At 45.8% G+C, this 18,326-nt stretch overlaps 1 protein-coding gene across 1 annotated transcript; it reads left to right on the forward strand.

The window, feature by feature from the left end:
* Nucleotides 1–11,690: 11,690 nt before the first annotated feature.
* Nucleotides 11,691–16,670, forward strand: rom1b (retinal outer segment membrane protein 1b; the record flags this gene model as incomplete). The annotated part of the gene is made up of 5 exons (XM_080008250.1): nt 11,691–12,454; nt 13,477–13,719; nt 14,323–14,510; nt 15,058–15,304; nt 16,422–16,670. Exons 1-5 carry the CDS (start codon nt 12,305–12,307, stop codon nt 16,668–16,670), a joined length of 1,077 nt encoding a protein of 358 aa, XP_079864376.1. The 5' UTR covers nt 11,691–12,304.
* Nucleotides 16,671–18,326: the final 1,656 nt, after the last annotated feature.

Here is an 18,326-nt window from a genome sequence, read left to right on the forward strand (position 1 = left end):
GCATTAAAGTAAGCAAACAAGCACAGGGCACCCGTAACTGGGGCAAAACTGACCTCACTAATGATCCATTTTTCCGGAAGGGCTTCGTCGATTTTCCCCCATACTCACACTTTCATCTGGCTCAATGACAGCCCTGTTACATCAGGCGTGGTGTGACAGGCTTTGCCAACCAGGCATCCATATATCTGTGCTTATAGCCTCCCACACCAGTAGTCTACAGACTGATATCAGGAGGGACACAGATTAATGCAGGAATATTTAAACACAGTGCCGCTGCTGTATACTCATGTTTTTTAAATTATTATTATTATTCATTTTTTTACGTTTTCCTTTTCAAAGACTTTCTCACTATTCAAATAGATGTGACTAATTTGTGCCTCTGAACTATTTGACCCAAAGGTTTGAAAACTCAGATTTTAGTCAATGCCTGGATTTTGAACTACAGGCTCCTTAAGGCTAGAATGAATTTGAAATGCACCAGACTTTAGTTTGGTCTGAAGCAATGAGCTCTGGGGCTCACATCAACATGTGAGGATGAGCGAGAAGAGAACTGAGAAGAGAAGGGACCCTCTGATCAGTGCCCGGAAACCAAAACCCAAGGAACTAAGTAAGGACCAATACTTTTTGTACTGCCATCAGTACCCCACATATGGTCAACCAAACCAGGGTATCATCACAGCCGGCCTACCCCCAGGGAAGAGACAGCTGATGGAGAAGTATTTCACACCAGTGTACAGCCCTTCCTCTCAGGATGACAACAAGACACGGAAACACAAGAACCACCATCATCACCCCCATGACCATCAACAGCACCATCGCCATCATCCTCATCATCTGCATTACTACAGCCAAGACAGAGAGTCACACAGGTAGGATGGTTTATCCCAGTTTATCAAATGTAGATAGAGGGGAAATGGTGGCGTTAGTATATCGTGAAAGTCCAGTGCATCACAGAAACCGAGAGAAAAATGTGCTTGTTTTTAAAAAAACTAAAATAATTATGGTGAAAATGTTTACACAAAAATGTTATTTTGCCCAACAAAAGAGTGAAAATTGTGATATTCGGAAATATTGTTTGGATGTTTTTTTGTCCCCTGTGTTCCTGTTGCAGCCACACAAAGTTAGATGAAAATGACAGAAGCACAGATGACAGCCAGGCACACCACCATCCCCATCAACTCAGTAGCCATCTCCCTGAAGACGCTCGCCACCAGGACCACCATCTTCATCATTATCATTCTCTGGACAATGAGACACACAGTCACCAGCACACCACTGTAACTTTATCCAGAGCCTCCTCATCCTCCCTTTCTTCCTCTCCCTCACCCTCTTTCTCTTCCTCCTCCTGGTACACGGAGACAAGTACCAATGACTTGTTCTCTGTTTGCCATGTCAAGCCGCAGCACTCCCTCTCCTGCTCCAACATTTTAGAAGTGCATGGAGGGTTCAGGGAGGACGATGGCAGTGAGCCTGTGGTCTTTGCCACCATCAAACACGGTAAGCCTGAAGGTTTATACGGGCAATCACAGCATAAAGATCAGAGAAATTTCTCTTCTCTCCACCATGGCCACAGTTGGAGCGATGAGGGCCCTCTGCAGGCTAATGAGGATGAGCTTGAAGAAGAACCAAGCAGGGGGGCTTTCCCGCACCACAGACATCTTTATAAGACAGCCAGCTTGGGCCGCAGCCTAGCTTTCAACGAGGAGGACATTCTGCTTGGGGCATCAGGTTGCCCAAAGAGGGCAGTGTCCTCCAGTCAGCTCCCTGGTAAAGGGATTCTCAAGAACAGGGAACCCTGCCCTGACATCCGAAAGGCTAGGTCAATGGAAGTTCTGTCCCCACGAGTGGCTAAAGGACAGGGCCAGGGTGGAGGCAAGGGAAAAGAGAGCCCACAAGCCCAGATAGAGAAAGCCAGGGAGAATTTTGTTCAGGGAAAGTTGCAATTTTCCGCCTTCCTGGACGAGATTACCAAACAGGTGATAAGTCCGTCCCATCTCAACATTTTGGGGGTAAACAATTCTAAAACTACAGGAAATAATCTGGAACCAGCCCAAGCGTCTGGTCCTGCTAAGCCTCAGCTTCCCCCAAAAAGGCAGAGCTCTTGGGATGAAAGAGAACAATGCCACAACCCGACAAGCACACAAGAAAAGGTGGCTCCTGACAAACCTCACTTATACCATCGTAAACATTCCAGTCCCGACAAGCTCACCTCACACACAGCTAGGAACCACAGAGGTAGCCCCCCATCACCCCACAACCCGCAAACTACCAGCCAACACCGTCACTCTCGGGGAAGCCGCAATGGGGGAAGGCCTACGAAAACAGTTGGCCATGTAGTGAGGGACAGCTTCAGTGAGCCTGGCCCAAATCTAACGGATGGAACCAGCACCAGCCCAGAACCCGTCCCGCTCAAGCAGCGACACCACCACAAGCAGCAGTCCACGGCTTTCCGCAGCCCCCCTCCACATCCCCAGCAGCTCCCTCACCCCCAGCCCCACCAAGGGTACTCCAGCCCCTGGTACCAAGAAGAACTGCACAAGTCCCCAACCCTGGGGTCGGCACAAGTGCCTGAATCAGAGCCTGCCTTGAGTAAGTCAGACTCCTTCAGAACCAGAGACTCTTCCAACAACAGTCAGAGCTCAGAGCAGAGTGTCCGCCATCGCGTTCAGGCTGCACACTGGGAGAACAGTACATCACATAGGGTGAGTCCATCGCAGGTCAACAATGGTCTGTAGTCTAATATTCTGGCCAAGCATCTTTACACACATCTTTCACAGGTTATAGAGTGGTGAGAAAACATACTGGTGAGGAAATAATAGAATCTGCCATTTAGCTGAAACCTTTAGGTAGACGTCACGGAATTCACAATAATTTTACAAAAACCCTGCAGTTCTACTGTTACGAGAAACACCCATAATACAAATTACATATTTGTTTTGACTGTGTCCTTGAAATAGTTTAATGGAAATTAGGACTTCTGAGTCTTGCTCCAAGACTCAGCCACAAGGACGAGGCAAAAGGAATCCTGCGTGAAGCTGTGTGGTTGAGTCATTGGGTTGAGTCACACGCTTGGGTGCGGGGGGGTGTCAAACTCCTCTGAGAAAGCTGAGTTATGATTCACCTACGCAGCAGGTGGCTTCTCGTGCCCTCAGGGTTGCTACGCTCTGTCAAAACCCAATTTTAAATGATGTAATCAGTTTCTCTTAGTGGCTCTTTTTCCTGCTACCGTGCCTGGTGAAATGCTCAGTGTAGGCAGGGTGATGAGCAACACACAGTTGGTAACTCACAGTAAGACGTTTTGCACCACCTGCCACGCAACCTGTGCAAGTGGATCAAATTGGTTGGTTAACAACGTCAGTCACATAACACTTACATAAGTATCTGCCAATGTTCACACTTTGAAATACACAAAGCACACAAAGTATGGAAGGAAGCGTCTTCACGCCATCCTGTCTAGTAATGATTTTTCCATTTCCATTGTCTTTGTTTGAATTATGTAGTGATTATGGTTCAATGGAACAAATGTGTGAATCTTTTCCGTGGGAACAGTGTGAATCAGAGAAGCAGAGATACAGACAAACACACATGCGCACACACTAAGGGTGAATCCTTGCGGACAGCGATCTATAATTAGCTTCACAGGAATAATTGATTGCAGCGGATTCCATTTCCGGGAGCATTTCTGTCATAGCGCAATAGTCGATTCAATCTGTCACTTCGAGGTTTCGTCCTCTTTTGCCCCCCACCAGTCTGTATTTTTGAAACATATATGCTCGAGATTTTATTTGCGGTTCGACCCGATGAGTTACCAACGCCAGTGGAGGCAGACCTGCTCTTTGTTTAGTTGAACATCGAAATATACATTTAAATGTAGATGCAAGCCACATGCACAACTGCAATCATCACCTACACGGTTGAAATGACCTCATATTTTCAGAAACATAATACTGGTATAGTTCACCTCCTAATGGAGCTGTACCGTTTCACTTGTATTTTCTCCATAGGATTCCCTGGGCAATTCTGATCAATTTCAGTAAGTGTGGATTACTTTTCTCTTGCAGTTTCTTTATTCCGACACACACACACACACACACAAACGCACACACACACATATATATATATATATATATATATATATATGTGTATATATATATGTATATATATATGTGTATATATATATGTATATATATATATGTGTATATATATGTGTATATATATATGTATGTATATATATGTGTATATATATATGTATATATGTATCCACCACTTCTCTGACAATCCCTTCTTTAACCTCATCTCTGTCACTCGCTCTGAGTGTTCCCCTGTTCTTTCTCTCTGTCCCTCTCGTTCCCCTTCTGCCTCGTGATCGTTTAACGTCTTTATTTCCTTTGCTCCGTCACTTTGTCCGGGTCTTTTGTGCTCTATCGCTCTCCTCCCGTCTCCGTGCCTCTCCCGGTCTGTGTCCCTCGGTATTGATCGTTGCAGCATGTGTTTTGTTCACACAGTGGTGTGTCATCAACGGGGTATCGATTGCCTGCGCTCATAGGAATTCTCTCTCCCTGCTCTCGCCCCTATTTCTAGACAGGGGGGATGGGTGCTTATGAAACGCATGAAAATCATCATTTTGCCTATTATTTTTGATGCACTATTGCCTCTAGTATTATTGTTGATATTATTAGTATAATTATTATTATAATATGTTAAAATAATGTGTAAAATCTGTTGTCCATCAGTGCCATCAACTGTATGGCCTGAATTAAATAGGCTCATCATGGTTCCTTATGGTAGCCTAACAGGGAGGAATAGAAAGAGAGAGCAGTTTTAAAATGGTGCAACCTGATCAGTATTCCAGCTCAAATAACCTTTAAGAATTTGAGACCTGGTCAGTCCAGTCACACCCTCATCTCGTTTTCCCTGCTCAGGGCGCTGCGGGAGGAGAACTCTGACCTGCATCAGAATTTGGTGCAAACAGTGGTGTGCATCGAGAGCCTGGAGACGGAGCTGCAGAGGACAAGGGAGGAGCTCAGCCAAGTCAAAAACAAGTACAAAAGGTGAGGGATGGTTCATGAAATGACACATTCATTCACTCCTTCATTTTAGTTACCTACTTCATCCCACAAAGACAAACAGAGTGATCAAATTTATAATGGGTTTTGCAGGATATTGATATACAGTATATCACTGTATCGGTATCAGTGAACAAAAGTCTCCTGAGGTTTATTACATTAACTTATATGGTAATGTGAAGTGTAATATCATAGTATAATATAATATGATGAGAAACTTCTAATTGAGTATCACAGAATTACAATATCGTCATTTCATGACACTATGACACCAGTGACAGTCAATTTAATCATAATATTTGTCATAGAAACTTATATATTATCAACTGCAGTATAATTCTAACCTCTAACCTGGACTGTACTCATTATAATAGCCTTTGTACCAGACTGACTGTACCAAACTGACTGTACCAGACTGACTGTACCAGACTGACTGTACCAAACTGACTGTACCAAACTGACTGTACCAAACTGACTGTACCAGACTGACTGTATCAAACTGACTGTACCAAACTGACTGTACCAGACTGACTGTACCAAACTGACTGTACCAAACTGACTGTACCAAACTGACTGTACCAGACTGACTGTACCAGACTGACTGTATCAAACTGACTGTACCAAACTGACTGTACCAAACTGACTGTACCAGACTGACTGTATCAAACTGACTGTACCAAACTGACTGTACCAGACTGACTGTACCGAACTGACTGTACCAAACTGACTGTACCAGACTGACTGTATCGAACTGACTGTACCAGACTGACTGTACCAGACTGACTGTACCAAACTGACTGTACCAAACTGACTGTACCAAACTGACTGTACCAGACTGACTGTATCAAACTGACTGTACCAGACTGACTGTACCAAACTGACTGTCTTATCGGACCCCTGCTGTTCCCCCCACCTTTCTGCTGAGAGACACTTTCAATATTTTTTAATAATTTTTTTTGTAAGCGATAGCATCTCCCCTGACCACACCTGGCTCCTTGGGACCTTCATTATTATTCCTTTGTTTAGCGTTGGAATCCGAGAAGACAAGTTCCCATAATCCTTCACTTTACTGTCTCACAAATGTTTGGTATATAAACCCCAACTCCATTGGAAGAGTGCTGGTCCCTACATCATCATTACTTTCCCCCGTGGGCCTAACCCTTTATGTATTAAATGGCGTTCAACATTTATCCTACAGTATTGTCGCATTGAGAATTATTCATCAAGGATTTGGTTTTCCTACATTAATATTGATTTAGTGCTCACAAGCACAGGGACAAACACACGGGAGAATGTGCCATAAAAGGTTGTACCCATGTACTGTATATTATGACTTTATCTATCACCACAGTTCATATAAATAGATTTTGACATATTGTATATTCAATTCCTTGACTATCAAGTCTGATTGACAACATTCCCTGACAGCATTTTATATGACTAGGAGCTCGCAGTGGTCATACATGGTCAAACTATCCCTCAGGGCAACACGTGGTATGCCTCAATAACTGTCCTGCAATGATTGTGATGTAAAGATTATGTGGACCCCCATCCCCTCCTGCCACAACGCTATTGAGTTCAAACGTAGGTTTCCCGGAACAGCACACAGAAGAATTGATCCGTGGAACACACATGGACAGAGAATAGCGAGAAGTGCTCGCTCACTCCCATGGCTTTCCCGAGCGATCTGTGCCGATTCCTCCCCCCCGGCCACCTGGCGCTGTGGAAAACAGAGAGGGGATTCAGGGCATCTGGCCTCCCCCGTCGCACTGTCGCCTGTTGTCTGGGCTCGGGCTCCTGCCACACCTGCTTTGACCAAACAGTTGGTGCCCTCCAGGCAGATTCCTTACTTCCGCTCCCAAACGGGAGTACCTAGAATGGCCAAGCCGCTGACCTTTAAGGAGTCAGTCGTTAATTTCCTTTAAAGGCATGCCCTGATTCTCCTTTTTCCAGACGTGATTATGTTTTTCAAAGCAAATTATAGTTTGTTTCGGAGTGGCGGGTTTAGGCGCTTATTTCATGGTGCTCTTTCTCTGTTTTCAATTAGGCTCAATAGCACTTCATATAACATGCCCTTGGTATTATATTTCTCTCCACTCCATGTCCGTCTTTGTTTTTATAGCCTTTTGGAGACACACACAGAAACAAGACAGCCAGATAACCTGCTGGGGGAGCACCTGCATGCAGCGGTGAGAATTATGCAGAAAGGAATGGAAGTGTGGAGCAATTTACACCAGTTTCACGTGAGTGTTACCGTCCATCTCACTCCATGTGTGTGTGCGTGTGCGCGTGCGTGCGTGTGTGTGTGTGTGTGTGTGTGCGTGTGCGTGTGCGTGTGTGTGTGTGTGTGTGTGTGTGTGTGAGTGTGTGCGTGTGTGTGCGCGTGTGCGTGCGTGTGTGTGTGTGTGTTTAGTCTGAAAGTCCCAACAGTGAGAGGAAGCACCTGATAAGCTGCATTTCCCAGCTGAGCTCAGAGCTGCAGGAGGCCCACAGGACCATCGCTGCATTGAAGACCATCAACGTGAGTTCGGCGCCATCTGCTGGAAAATATGACCGAAACCAACGTGCAGTAGAATGCAACATGCACATGCAAACATCCAAACCCCTTTTTTTACACAATTGTGTACGCTGTAACGCTCTCTTTCTCTCTGGCCCTTGTCATTCTTTTGGTTAAAAGAAGTAATGGGGCTATAATGTCAAGAGATTTTGTTGACTAGAACTACTTTGCAGGGGATGCATGATGAATTTTTCAGGAGGCGTTATAAAACAGTGATTATCTGTCTGATGCCTTATCCCAGGTGCCCAATCTGATAAAAGAGTCACTGGGGAAGCAGTTTGACTCTGCCGAGGCCGTTCAAAGGTTTCTGGGGACCCCCTCTTCAGTCAGTCCCCCCGACACATTTCCTCCATTAGAAAACCAACCCAATGTCCCCAAAGTGGTGGAGGCGCCACGCAGTTGGTCACAGGAATCAGAGGCTGGTCACCAGAGGGTTACAGCCTTTATGCCCTGGAACCAGGAGGCAGCGGCGGCCAAAGCGAGTGATGACCATCCCTCCGGATACCGCGGGGCCAGCTCCAGCCCGCCTTTCTCTGTGGCTCACATCAGCATGGCTATTTATAAGAAAATGGCGGCCGAATCCGTTGCCAAGTCCCAGCAGCACTCCGCCGCGGGCGCCAACCACATTGACGCCCCCCTCCCCAGCCGGCGTGAGGCCTCCGCCTGTGATGGCAGGGCTGGCACGGGAGGGGACAACGCAGCTGAGTCCAGACTGGGGGTTGGGGATGTGACCTATCTATCTGCACAACACATCCTGGACGATTTCATGAACCAGCTCCAGCCCCACGACGCGGCTGGAGAAGGGAACGGGCAGCAGCTTCACTAGGAGTGGGGTTGAGAGGAACCGGAGCAGTGAGGAGGGAGATAGGGGGCGGATTTGACTCATTTGTAATTCAGGGATGTAATACGATATTTACATAAAGAAAAAAGCCAGCCCCATCAAATGTGAATAAATCAATATAGAAATGTGTGCATCAGTAACTTCGGAAAAGATTCAAATTATTCAAATCAGCTGTTGAGTCTGAAAGAAGGTGAATATTAATTGCTTAAAAGCTTTGAAAATAATCATTTCCCTGAAGGCAAATTTTACAATGTTGTTTACGCCTTTTTGTCGAGATTATTCGATCATTATGAGATTATTATTTCACCCCTCCCAACACACACACACGCACAAAAACAGCAAACAGATAAATCACAAATAAAAAAACCTGAATAAATGAATTGTATTACGTTGGGTCAGTCTCACCATTGTTGCGCTGAGCTTAGCCTGTAATGTAAAATATGTTTTATTCCTCTTTCAATCTTTCGGGGTGGAAGGCAGACAATTCAATTAAAGGCACACGAGGGGTGGTACGTTTTAAAATGAGATAAACCAAAGAAACGAAAACAACTCCACGTCGCCGTTCTGAAAGGACCTCTTGTGAAATGTCTTTGGTAAAGAAAGTGTTTGCCTTTCAAAGCGGCAATTTTGTGGGGGGGGGGGAGGGAAACTGTCAACGCAGGCACGCACGCGCGGCCACGGAGACGAGGCCCCGTCCGGCGAGAGGAAGGGCCCGAGGAAACGTCCAGTAAAATGTTGTCTGAATAACAACTCGCTGTTATCATTTGTGACAGGAATGACTATTCTTCGCGGGGCGGAGGTTTTTATTTTTATTTTTTATTTTTCCCTTATCTCGAGCCTGTTACTGTCGCCGGCTGCTTGAGTGAGACGAGTGTGTGACACTGATTAAACCGTTTGAATAACACACTCTTGAAGTGGACAAAGGACGGCGACGCTTTACGGAGGAGTGAGTCAAACCGAGCTCTTCAATTTCCTTGCGGTGATTTCTCATTAAATGTATCCTGTATCGTTCATCTCGAGTAGAAATTGGTTTGATTTTGTGGGACATACACACCACGTGAACAGTATCCAGGAACAGTGAGTTTATGATGTTTGGGGTCCCTGTAATGAGGCACTCACTCTTGTTATTGTTGTACATTTTCTTTATTCCCTCCCTCTCTCATCATTTACTTCTGTGAAACGGGGAGAATTGCTCCTTAAAAATGTACATTAGACCAGAAAATACAAAGTGAACTGTCCCATCGTCCCATCGTTGGCTGTGTTTTGGAATATTTGAAATAGAAGAAAATAAGTGGAATAACTAGCTTTATTGATAGAAATAATGTAATATTATTATTATTATTACTGTGCATGCATGTGTAAATGTTGTTTGGACCAAATGTGATGGTGCTCTTTCCTTGAACTGATTGTGAAGTCATGTGATTTAGACACATTATTATTGTCTCGTTCATTTATATTTGATATGCTGGATTATTTATCACTGACAGAGTGATATTACTAGACTATTCTCACCCACATAGCACCATCAACGTTGAAAACCCATAATAAATTAATTTCCATTATACAATGTTGGCAATCCCGATCAAATGACTTGTACTGCTTGTCTATGTCACATCCTACTCACAATAAACACATATTCACAGTTGAACTTTTTTTCATGATATTTTAAATGAAATATAAAATGGAAACGAAACCAAATATTATTCATACAGCCGTTTATTATTTTCGAGGTCAAACACTGACATCGTGCAACTCACACGCATTCTTTTAACATGTAAAGCAGAAGAAATAAAAAACAGTCGTAGATGCTCGCCCATTTAATTTAAAATAAATATTATCAACCAATTAATAGATTTGGGAGTGATGCGGTCGAGTCATGGTTTGCTTATTTGGACAGATGCTTTGTTTCTTCTGGACTTTGCGGTGCTGGCACGCCAAACAAAGCAGAATCACGCCGGCTGTGAGATGTGCCGAGCCCCTTCATCCCCGTCATTTTGTGGACCGGCAGGCTGATGAAATCATCTTAAGGCCGCTGACCCTTCTTTAGGAATGTTTTCTCCTGCCTGATAACACGGGAGCTGGCCTTAACCCACGAGAGCTTTCTCTCTGGCTCAAGCTGAGAAAAGGATTTATCATAACAGTTTAATCTCTTTGATACCAACTCACACACGCACACGCACACGCACACACAAGCACACGCACACACACACACACACACACACACACACACACACACACACACACACACACACACACACAGGGACACAGGGACACACAGTTCAGCCATTGCGTTGCGCTACATTTATAATCCTCGACAAATGTTAACTCTCCTTCCCTCTTATGTGAAGAAGCCACTTCCCCACCGACTTCCACGAGATCCCAGAGAGCACAGACGCAGATGCAGAGTACATATTTATGGAGGGAGAGCAGATCATCAAACATTCAGTTGAATTCTCTGTTCTCATGAAAGGCCCACTTGAGAGAAAGATAATGCGAAAACAATTAGTCCGGGCTTGTCTCAGAATTTAATTGCTTGTTTTTTTTTGGGCATACCCACAAAATGACATCACACATTACATTAGTTTATCGCATTTGTTGGATTTGCCGCCACCGAATTTAGCTGTGATTACTTTAGGGTTGTTCATTGAAGGCTCATTAAATGCCTATTAAGGTATGGCTGGATAATTAAAAGGTTGCGTTCAGGGCTATTTGTGCTCTTAAATTGAATGGATATGGAAACAGCCCACTGCCGAGGAGATGCCGGAGGCCTTTGTGCCCACAGACAAAAGCAGGTTCCTGAGGGAGCACAGCAGCTGAAAAGCTGCCATTGTGTCAAATTCCCTGACAGGTTTTTATTCCGTTCTTAGTTTGCAGTCTATGTATTAAACAATCATGATCCTCAAGGCCAGGATAGAATACTTTCTTCCACTCGTTGCCACGCCTCAAAGACACAGCCGAGCCGAGTCTCTCCATTTGTTATGACGAGCGTGACCGAAATGCCACCTGAGGCCAATCTCTGAGGACTTCTCTGACGACGTGTCGATCAGAGAAAGTTTGCTGATCAGACACTGGCCTGCTTTCCCATTGGCCCCGGGGCTTTAATAGGATCCCAGGGGCTGTGTCATGGGGGATTACAGCGCCCCGGCGCCTCGACTCGGGCCAGTCTGTGTGGATCTTCCAACCATGGGTGCAGCGGTTTAGGGGGCCCACCGCACATGCACAGACCCAGACCCGGACCCAGAGGGGGCGTCATCAAAATACAATAACAACACTCTGAGGCAAAGAAACTGTGGGTTCGAACTCGGAAGGGGCCTCGGTGGAAGCAGTCTTCACGGGAAGAGAAAGGTTGTCATCTTCGGGGGGAAAGGAATATCTCTCGTCTACCATTTTTCACAAATCAACCATTTCTCTTTTTTGGCTGAACGTTTTACCGAATTCAGATAGGAACAGTCTTTATCTTTTTTGTTGGGCAATTTCCACATCGATGTGAAAGTTTTTTTTTTTTTTATCTGGATTATCCTCCTGCAGATGATTGTGCCCTTCACCATCCAAGGGATCTATCTACTTATCCACACCACCTGGAACAACTTAGATGGGCTCAAGTCGTTAATAACTCAACAAGGGAAACCAGCGACAGGCCTTTGACCTGTCTGCCTGCTACACAGTCCCAGCGACGTCGAAAGCGACCTGTTCCCACCCTCCGCTTTGGGTTGCATTTTGTGTATACTTTATCGAGGCCATTGATCTTAATCGAAACTTTTGGGAGTTAATTCTGTCCAGCCCCCTTCCTGCCTGTCTTCTCCGAGTTCATCCCTGGGCTGAGTTGCATGCCAGCGAGCCATGGCACTTCTGAAGATGAAGTTCCCCCTCCAGAGGCGTGTGCGTCTGGCCCAGGGCCTCTGGCTGCTGTCCTGGCTGGCAGTGATGTCCGGGGCCTTAACCTTCTGCCTCGGGGTCTACCTTAAAACCGAGCTGCACCGCAGGGCTGAGGTAGAGCGATCGGCCCTGGTCGCGCGCACACACGCACGCACACGCAGACAGACACACACACACACACACACACACACACACGTTACTTGTCATGTTTACCCAGCTGATCGACCATTTTGCCAAAGCAAACTGGTCCTTTGGCTCAATGGATTGCCGATGGAATGAATCCAGTAGGTTGGAAATATTGATAATCAATCAGCTACACAGGAAAGCCGCAGGCGGCGGATAAGCACTGACAAGCCTTTACTGATTTCCGATAATTCGGACATATTTGATAACCTCTCATTTGTGTTATACAGGTATCAGGGAGTCGTCGTTGGAATGGAATGTTTAGTGTGGAACTGCCCTTGGTGTTAAGGGGATTACAAACTGAGTGATATAAATTTGAAATATAGTCACAAGAGATTTTTGCCTTGCCTTTTCAATCTGACACCTATGGCTCACACACAGGGCGTCAGGCGTCAGATACACAACCAGCTGATTCCTGCTGAACAGACTGAAAGCAACGACAAATGCCAGATGCCACTCTTACTCCTTTTAAACAGAGTAGTGGAATCACACACACAGAGGGCTTACAGCACATTATGTCATCCTGGGATGGAATGATTACACTTTGTAACAAAGAATAAGAAGAAAAGAGCTTGATTTAACAGGCCCAGGGCCAGTTTTCTCAAAGCAATTAAGGTTTGATATATTGGTCGGGAATGCATGATTTCAGCGCTGGGCGGCTTGATGGGAAATTGAGACCATAGCAGCTTAATTTCCTACAATCCGAGTATGGAACAAAAATTTTTCATTTTCCAGCCATAGCGGCCAGCGGGATCCAAATATCACCATTTGATTGAATTATGCTACTGCTTTAGGGTATAAAGGGTTCTTGAACATGGGATTATTACCTACCAAAGTAGGGGGGAAATGATAAAGCGCCCTGTTAGCTGCCAGCACTTGCAAGGATTTGGCAGGAGGCCGATGCTTACCCCGAGCTCTCAAACTGGCAGCTGAATGTATTCTTCCTCATCCAGGTGATGGACAACGCAGAGATCCACGTGGTACCCAACATCCTCATGCTGGTGGGACTGGCCGCCATGGGGACCAACTGGTTTGCCGGCCGCATTTGTCAGGACTCCCTGGATCTGTCCCGCTTCCCGCGCTGGAAGAACTTCCTGCTGGCCTGGTTCTCTGTGGCCGCCCTCCTGTCTTCCCTGCTCTTCTCCGCTGTGGTGCTCAGCTACGCACTGCAGGGGCGCTTGGAAGAGTCCCTCAAGGTGTGTGTGTGTGTGTGTGTGTGTGTGTGTGTGTGTGTGTGTGTGTGTGTGTGTGTGTGTGTGTGTGTGTGTGTGTGTGTGTGTGTGTGTGTGTTAGGAGTTGTGGCTGGGAGGAGGAACAACTTTTGGGAGGCTGGGATGGAGAAAAGCTGACAGCCAAGCAGCTAGATATGATAGATAGGGGTGGAAACACAAGTATCAGAGGGGACTGGGGATGAAGACAGACAGACTATGATTCAACTGCTGGGTGTAAGATAGACTGTGAGGAGGGATGCGAATGGCGCCATTTTGTTTGGGAAGTGGATGGGGGCGCCTAGTAGTGCATGGGTTAAATAGGAGAGATTAGAGAGGGATTGGAGTTTGCATATGATAAGACAAGGCACGGACTGCGACATGTTTATCCCAAACACTCCTGGAAACAATTCCTCTAATATATCCACTAAAACGGCACATTTCACCTGCCATACAGAAATGTTTTATGGTGGATATTGGGAATGAGATTCTCAAGCAAGCCATCAATTCTAAAGCGTCAGGATTGTAATAACTCTTCACCATCCACCCTGTCGCACCCCGCCCTGCCCCCTTCCCGCCTGGTTTCTGCAGGTGGGACTGAGAAACGGCATCCGCTTCTACCGCGACACGGACGTGCCAGGCCGTTGTTTCCAGAAGGAGACCATCGATCGCCTCCAGCTGGAGCTCCGATGCTGCGGCAACAGTAACTTTAGGGACTGGTTTGAGGTCCAGTGGGTCAGCAACAGATACCTGGACTTCACCTCCAAGGAGGTTAAGGAGTGAGTGACTCGAACAACCAGCAGGACGGATAAGCAACAGTAAAAAAAAAAAGGGGAGGGGGTCAGAGAAACAGTAGAGGCCATATATTTGGACTTCACATCTCTAAAGAAAATATATATTTATACCAAGGAATATGTGACTGGGGTAGATCCTCATACAAAATGCAAATAACTGATAGAGAAGGATATGAAAGCCTGGATTGGTCTAACACAATAGAAGATCAGATATGGGAAACATAAAGTTAAACAAGTGGAATAGGTATTTCCAAGTAAACAGACTACAAGATATTGAATTTTGGGTAGATGCGGTACCTGTTACACAGTTTTCTGAAGAAAAGTTGTAATAGGGCCCCATGTGGTTTATAATGCATTGGTTTCTCCCAACAAAAGATGAACATTTTCCTCTTCCTAGTCCCCACTTCTGTTGTTTTCTGTGTTTCAACTCTATTGTTTCTCTCCCTCTTCTCTTCCTTCACTCTCTATTCATCCCCTCCACTCCCTTGCCCCCCCCCCCCACTTCTTCCCCTTTTGCCTCCTTGTTTTCCAGTCGCATTCGGAGCAACGTGGACGGCCGCTACCTGCTGGACGCCGTTCCTTTCAGCTGCTGCAACCCTGCGTCCCCCCGGCCCTGCCTGCAGTACCACCTGTTGGACAACAACGCCCACTATAACTACGAGCACCAATCAGAGGAGCTCAACTTGTACAGCCGTGGCTGTAGGCAGGCGCTGGTTGACTACTACATGGGACTGATGAACGCCATTGGTCCCGGGGTGCTGTCAGTCATCTTCATACAGGTGCATGATACAATGGCATAAAAGTACACTTAGAAGGGTGGAAGGCCCTTGGTTCTGCAGCGCCGGCAGAACGCAGCAGTCACAGCATGTTAATGCGGTGGAAATCTTCAGCAGGAAGGCATCAAAGGATCAGCAGATTTGCTTTCTAAAACATCCTAATTATTAGATGTGTGTACAATCAAAGGCGCAGCCAACTCAATCAAGGCTTTTTGCACATTGAAGCGTGTGGCTTTTTTTTTCTCTCCAGGCACATGGTTCTCGTTTGAAGAGCCTTCCACTCACACTGAAGATAAATACAAGTCATTTCATGTTGACAACCCACTGACAGGCAGACAAAGGAAACACCATTTCCACCCCCTCCTGCCCTTTCCAATCAACAAAAAAAGGCAATTGGGTGCAGACGAGTCTCTGGATAGAATAGAACCCTTACCCACATGCCAAACGTGGCCTCACAGCTAATCAAACTTCAAATGAAGAAATCTGTTTTTCAGAGGCAGACGAGCAGGGAATCTGTCAAAAGTAATGTTCGGCTTGCATTGTGATGAGTACAAACACATAGTGCCTTACCGTCTTCCCTATACGTCACGACAGAGTTAATGAAATACACGGGTTTCGACGGCGACTTTTAGCTGGAAATTGTCCGAGGTAATCCACGCTGCTGTGATTTTGCATGTCCTGACAAGTGTTGGCTCATCTTCAATTGATGTCAGTGTTTGCACAACAGACTTTCAGGGCGGACTTGACTTGTGGCGGTGTGCATTACGCCGCCGTTTCATCACTGTTTTCGTTCACATGAAAACGCGCATTTTGGTGGCACACATCACTAAAAGCACAACAGATGAAGGGGCAGCATTTCCCCGCAGCGGGGCTGAATTATTCTCAATGCTCAACATGTCAAAGTGATGTTGACGGTTTTCAGGATTAACACATTTAACATGAAAAGGAAAACATGGAAACAGGAAACTGTCGAAAATTGAGATCTTACTGCTTGTGGAGGATTAAAAGATGGATCCGTTTGATTCAATAAGAGTCAATAACAGCTCTTGTGTTGATTCCATGTTGGATCTTTCTGCCCCGGTGTCATCGTTTTTTGCTTCTCATTCTTTCCCGAACCCAGATAACTGTGTCTGTGAGCCTCCGGTACCTGCAGACAGCCGTGGAGGGCAGCATGTCTCTGGAAGACCCGGAGGGGGAGAGCGAGGGCTACATCCTGGAGAAGGGCCTGAAGGAGACCCTGGAGGACGCAAAGCTCACCATCGTGAATCTGCTGAAGCTCGGGCAGGTCGGCCCCGCGGAGGAGGGCCCCGCGGAAGACGTCGAGGGAGCCGAAGCCGACGAGAAGCCCGCAGCTGCACCTGCCAACTGAGAGGAGGACGCCACCGAAACACGTGCAGCGGAGGTGGTGGGGATGTGGAGTGGGGGGGGGGGGGTGGTTGGTTATCTGAGTTTTCTTTTTTTTTGGTTGTATGATGGTGTATGGGCTGGTGGTGGGCGTTGTGTGTGGGATAGAACAACTGTTGGGTCTGACGCGTTAGGCTTCCATTATGCTCCGCCAGAGCAGCCGCTACAGCTGCCTCGCACATGGCTGACACACAAAGCAACACATGGGGAGGATCAGGGCCCGCACAGGAACAAACACCTCCTCTGTGCACGACGCGTTCGGCGTGGAAACATCACGGAGTCTGGTGAGGGGGTGTGACGTTCCTTTTTGTTTTTACGTAGAGCAGGGTTAAATCAATCCAGAAAAAAAGGGTGCGCGCACACACACACACACACGCACGCACGCACGCAGGCACACACACACACACCCACACACACACAAGGAATCGGAACATTCCACACTGTCCAAACATTGCAACTGAGAAAAAATTACACAAACAACATGATTTTCCTACTCCTTCCTTGTGTTATTATGACAAAATTTGGTAAAGTTGAAAATGAGGATATTTCAAAGCTCATTCTATGTGCACTGTATTCATCTTGCAGCTAGCTGTAGTGTACCTGAATAACTGCAATGAAATGCTTAGACATCTGTTAAGCTGGCAAAGTACAGAAAATATATTAAAGGTAGACGTTTTTAACTGCTTTGTAGTGTCGGCTTCATTTTGTACTTGCATTATCATCACAGAGGGGAATCCTTTGCCTGATGTCGGTTATCTAAATTCATCAAGTGGGTAAAATGGAGGATGTTTGTAAGTGCCCGTGGAATGCTGTGACAATGTGAAGCCATCATCGTGTATGCTCTGGCAGCTCTGTAACAATCTGATAATCCCAGTGCAGATAATCCCAGAACTGCCGCACAAGCATTATCAACACACACTTACACAAGACGGAAATAGTTTCAGAGCAACGGAAAACAGCGCGAAATTGGAGACGTTGTGGAACAGTTTCGCACAACAAAACAAATCTTTCTATTTACAAAGAAAGGCGACAGTTGGTCCGTTTTAAGCCGGCAGGGTCGTTGCACACGTTCTGCTTCTTTAATAAAACCCTATACCAGAATGGCCCCATTGAATGCTTTGTTTATTTATATTCAGACGACATCCGAAGAGATGAAATCGATTACTTGCATGAGTGCATGAATTAATTAATTATGAGCATTTAACCTTCGTAATCATTGTTAATTTAAAACAACGACTGAGGCTCAATGGAAAATGTACACAAAGATAAGATACATAATTCAACTATTGGGATACACGGTAAAAGTGGTGATCCGTGAGATTATATTTGTTAAAAAAAAAAAAAATTACACGTGATATTCATCTAGTATTTATTTAGCTGGCACTTTACAAGCCCCAGCCACACAGATGCATGCAAGAAGTGAAAGGCAGCCGTGTTGAATTAGATAAAGGAGCGTTGCTTGTTGTGATCAATATTGATGTCCATTCACAAAAAAAGAACCAACAATATTCCCGTCACCTCAAATGACCAAGAAAAAACCCAAAACCAAATCAATCAATGATCTGCGGAAGAACAAGTGACATGGGTAAAACCTGGATGTGGGGGAAAAAAATAAATAAAA

This window comes from Zeus faber, assembly GCF_960531495.2.
Source record: "Zeus faber genome assembly, chromosome: 10".
Taxonomy (NCBI): domain Eukaryota; kingdom Metazoa; phylum Chordata; class Actinopteri; order Zeiformes; family Zeidae; genus Zeus; species Zeus faber.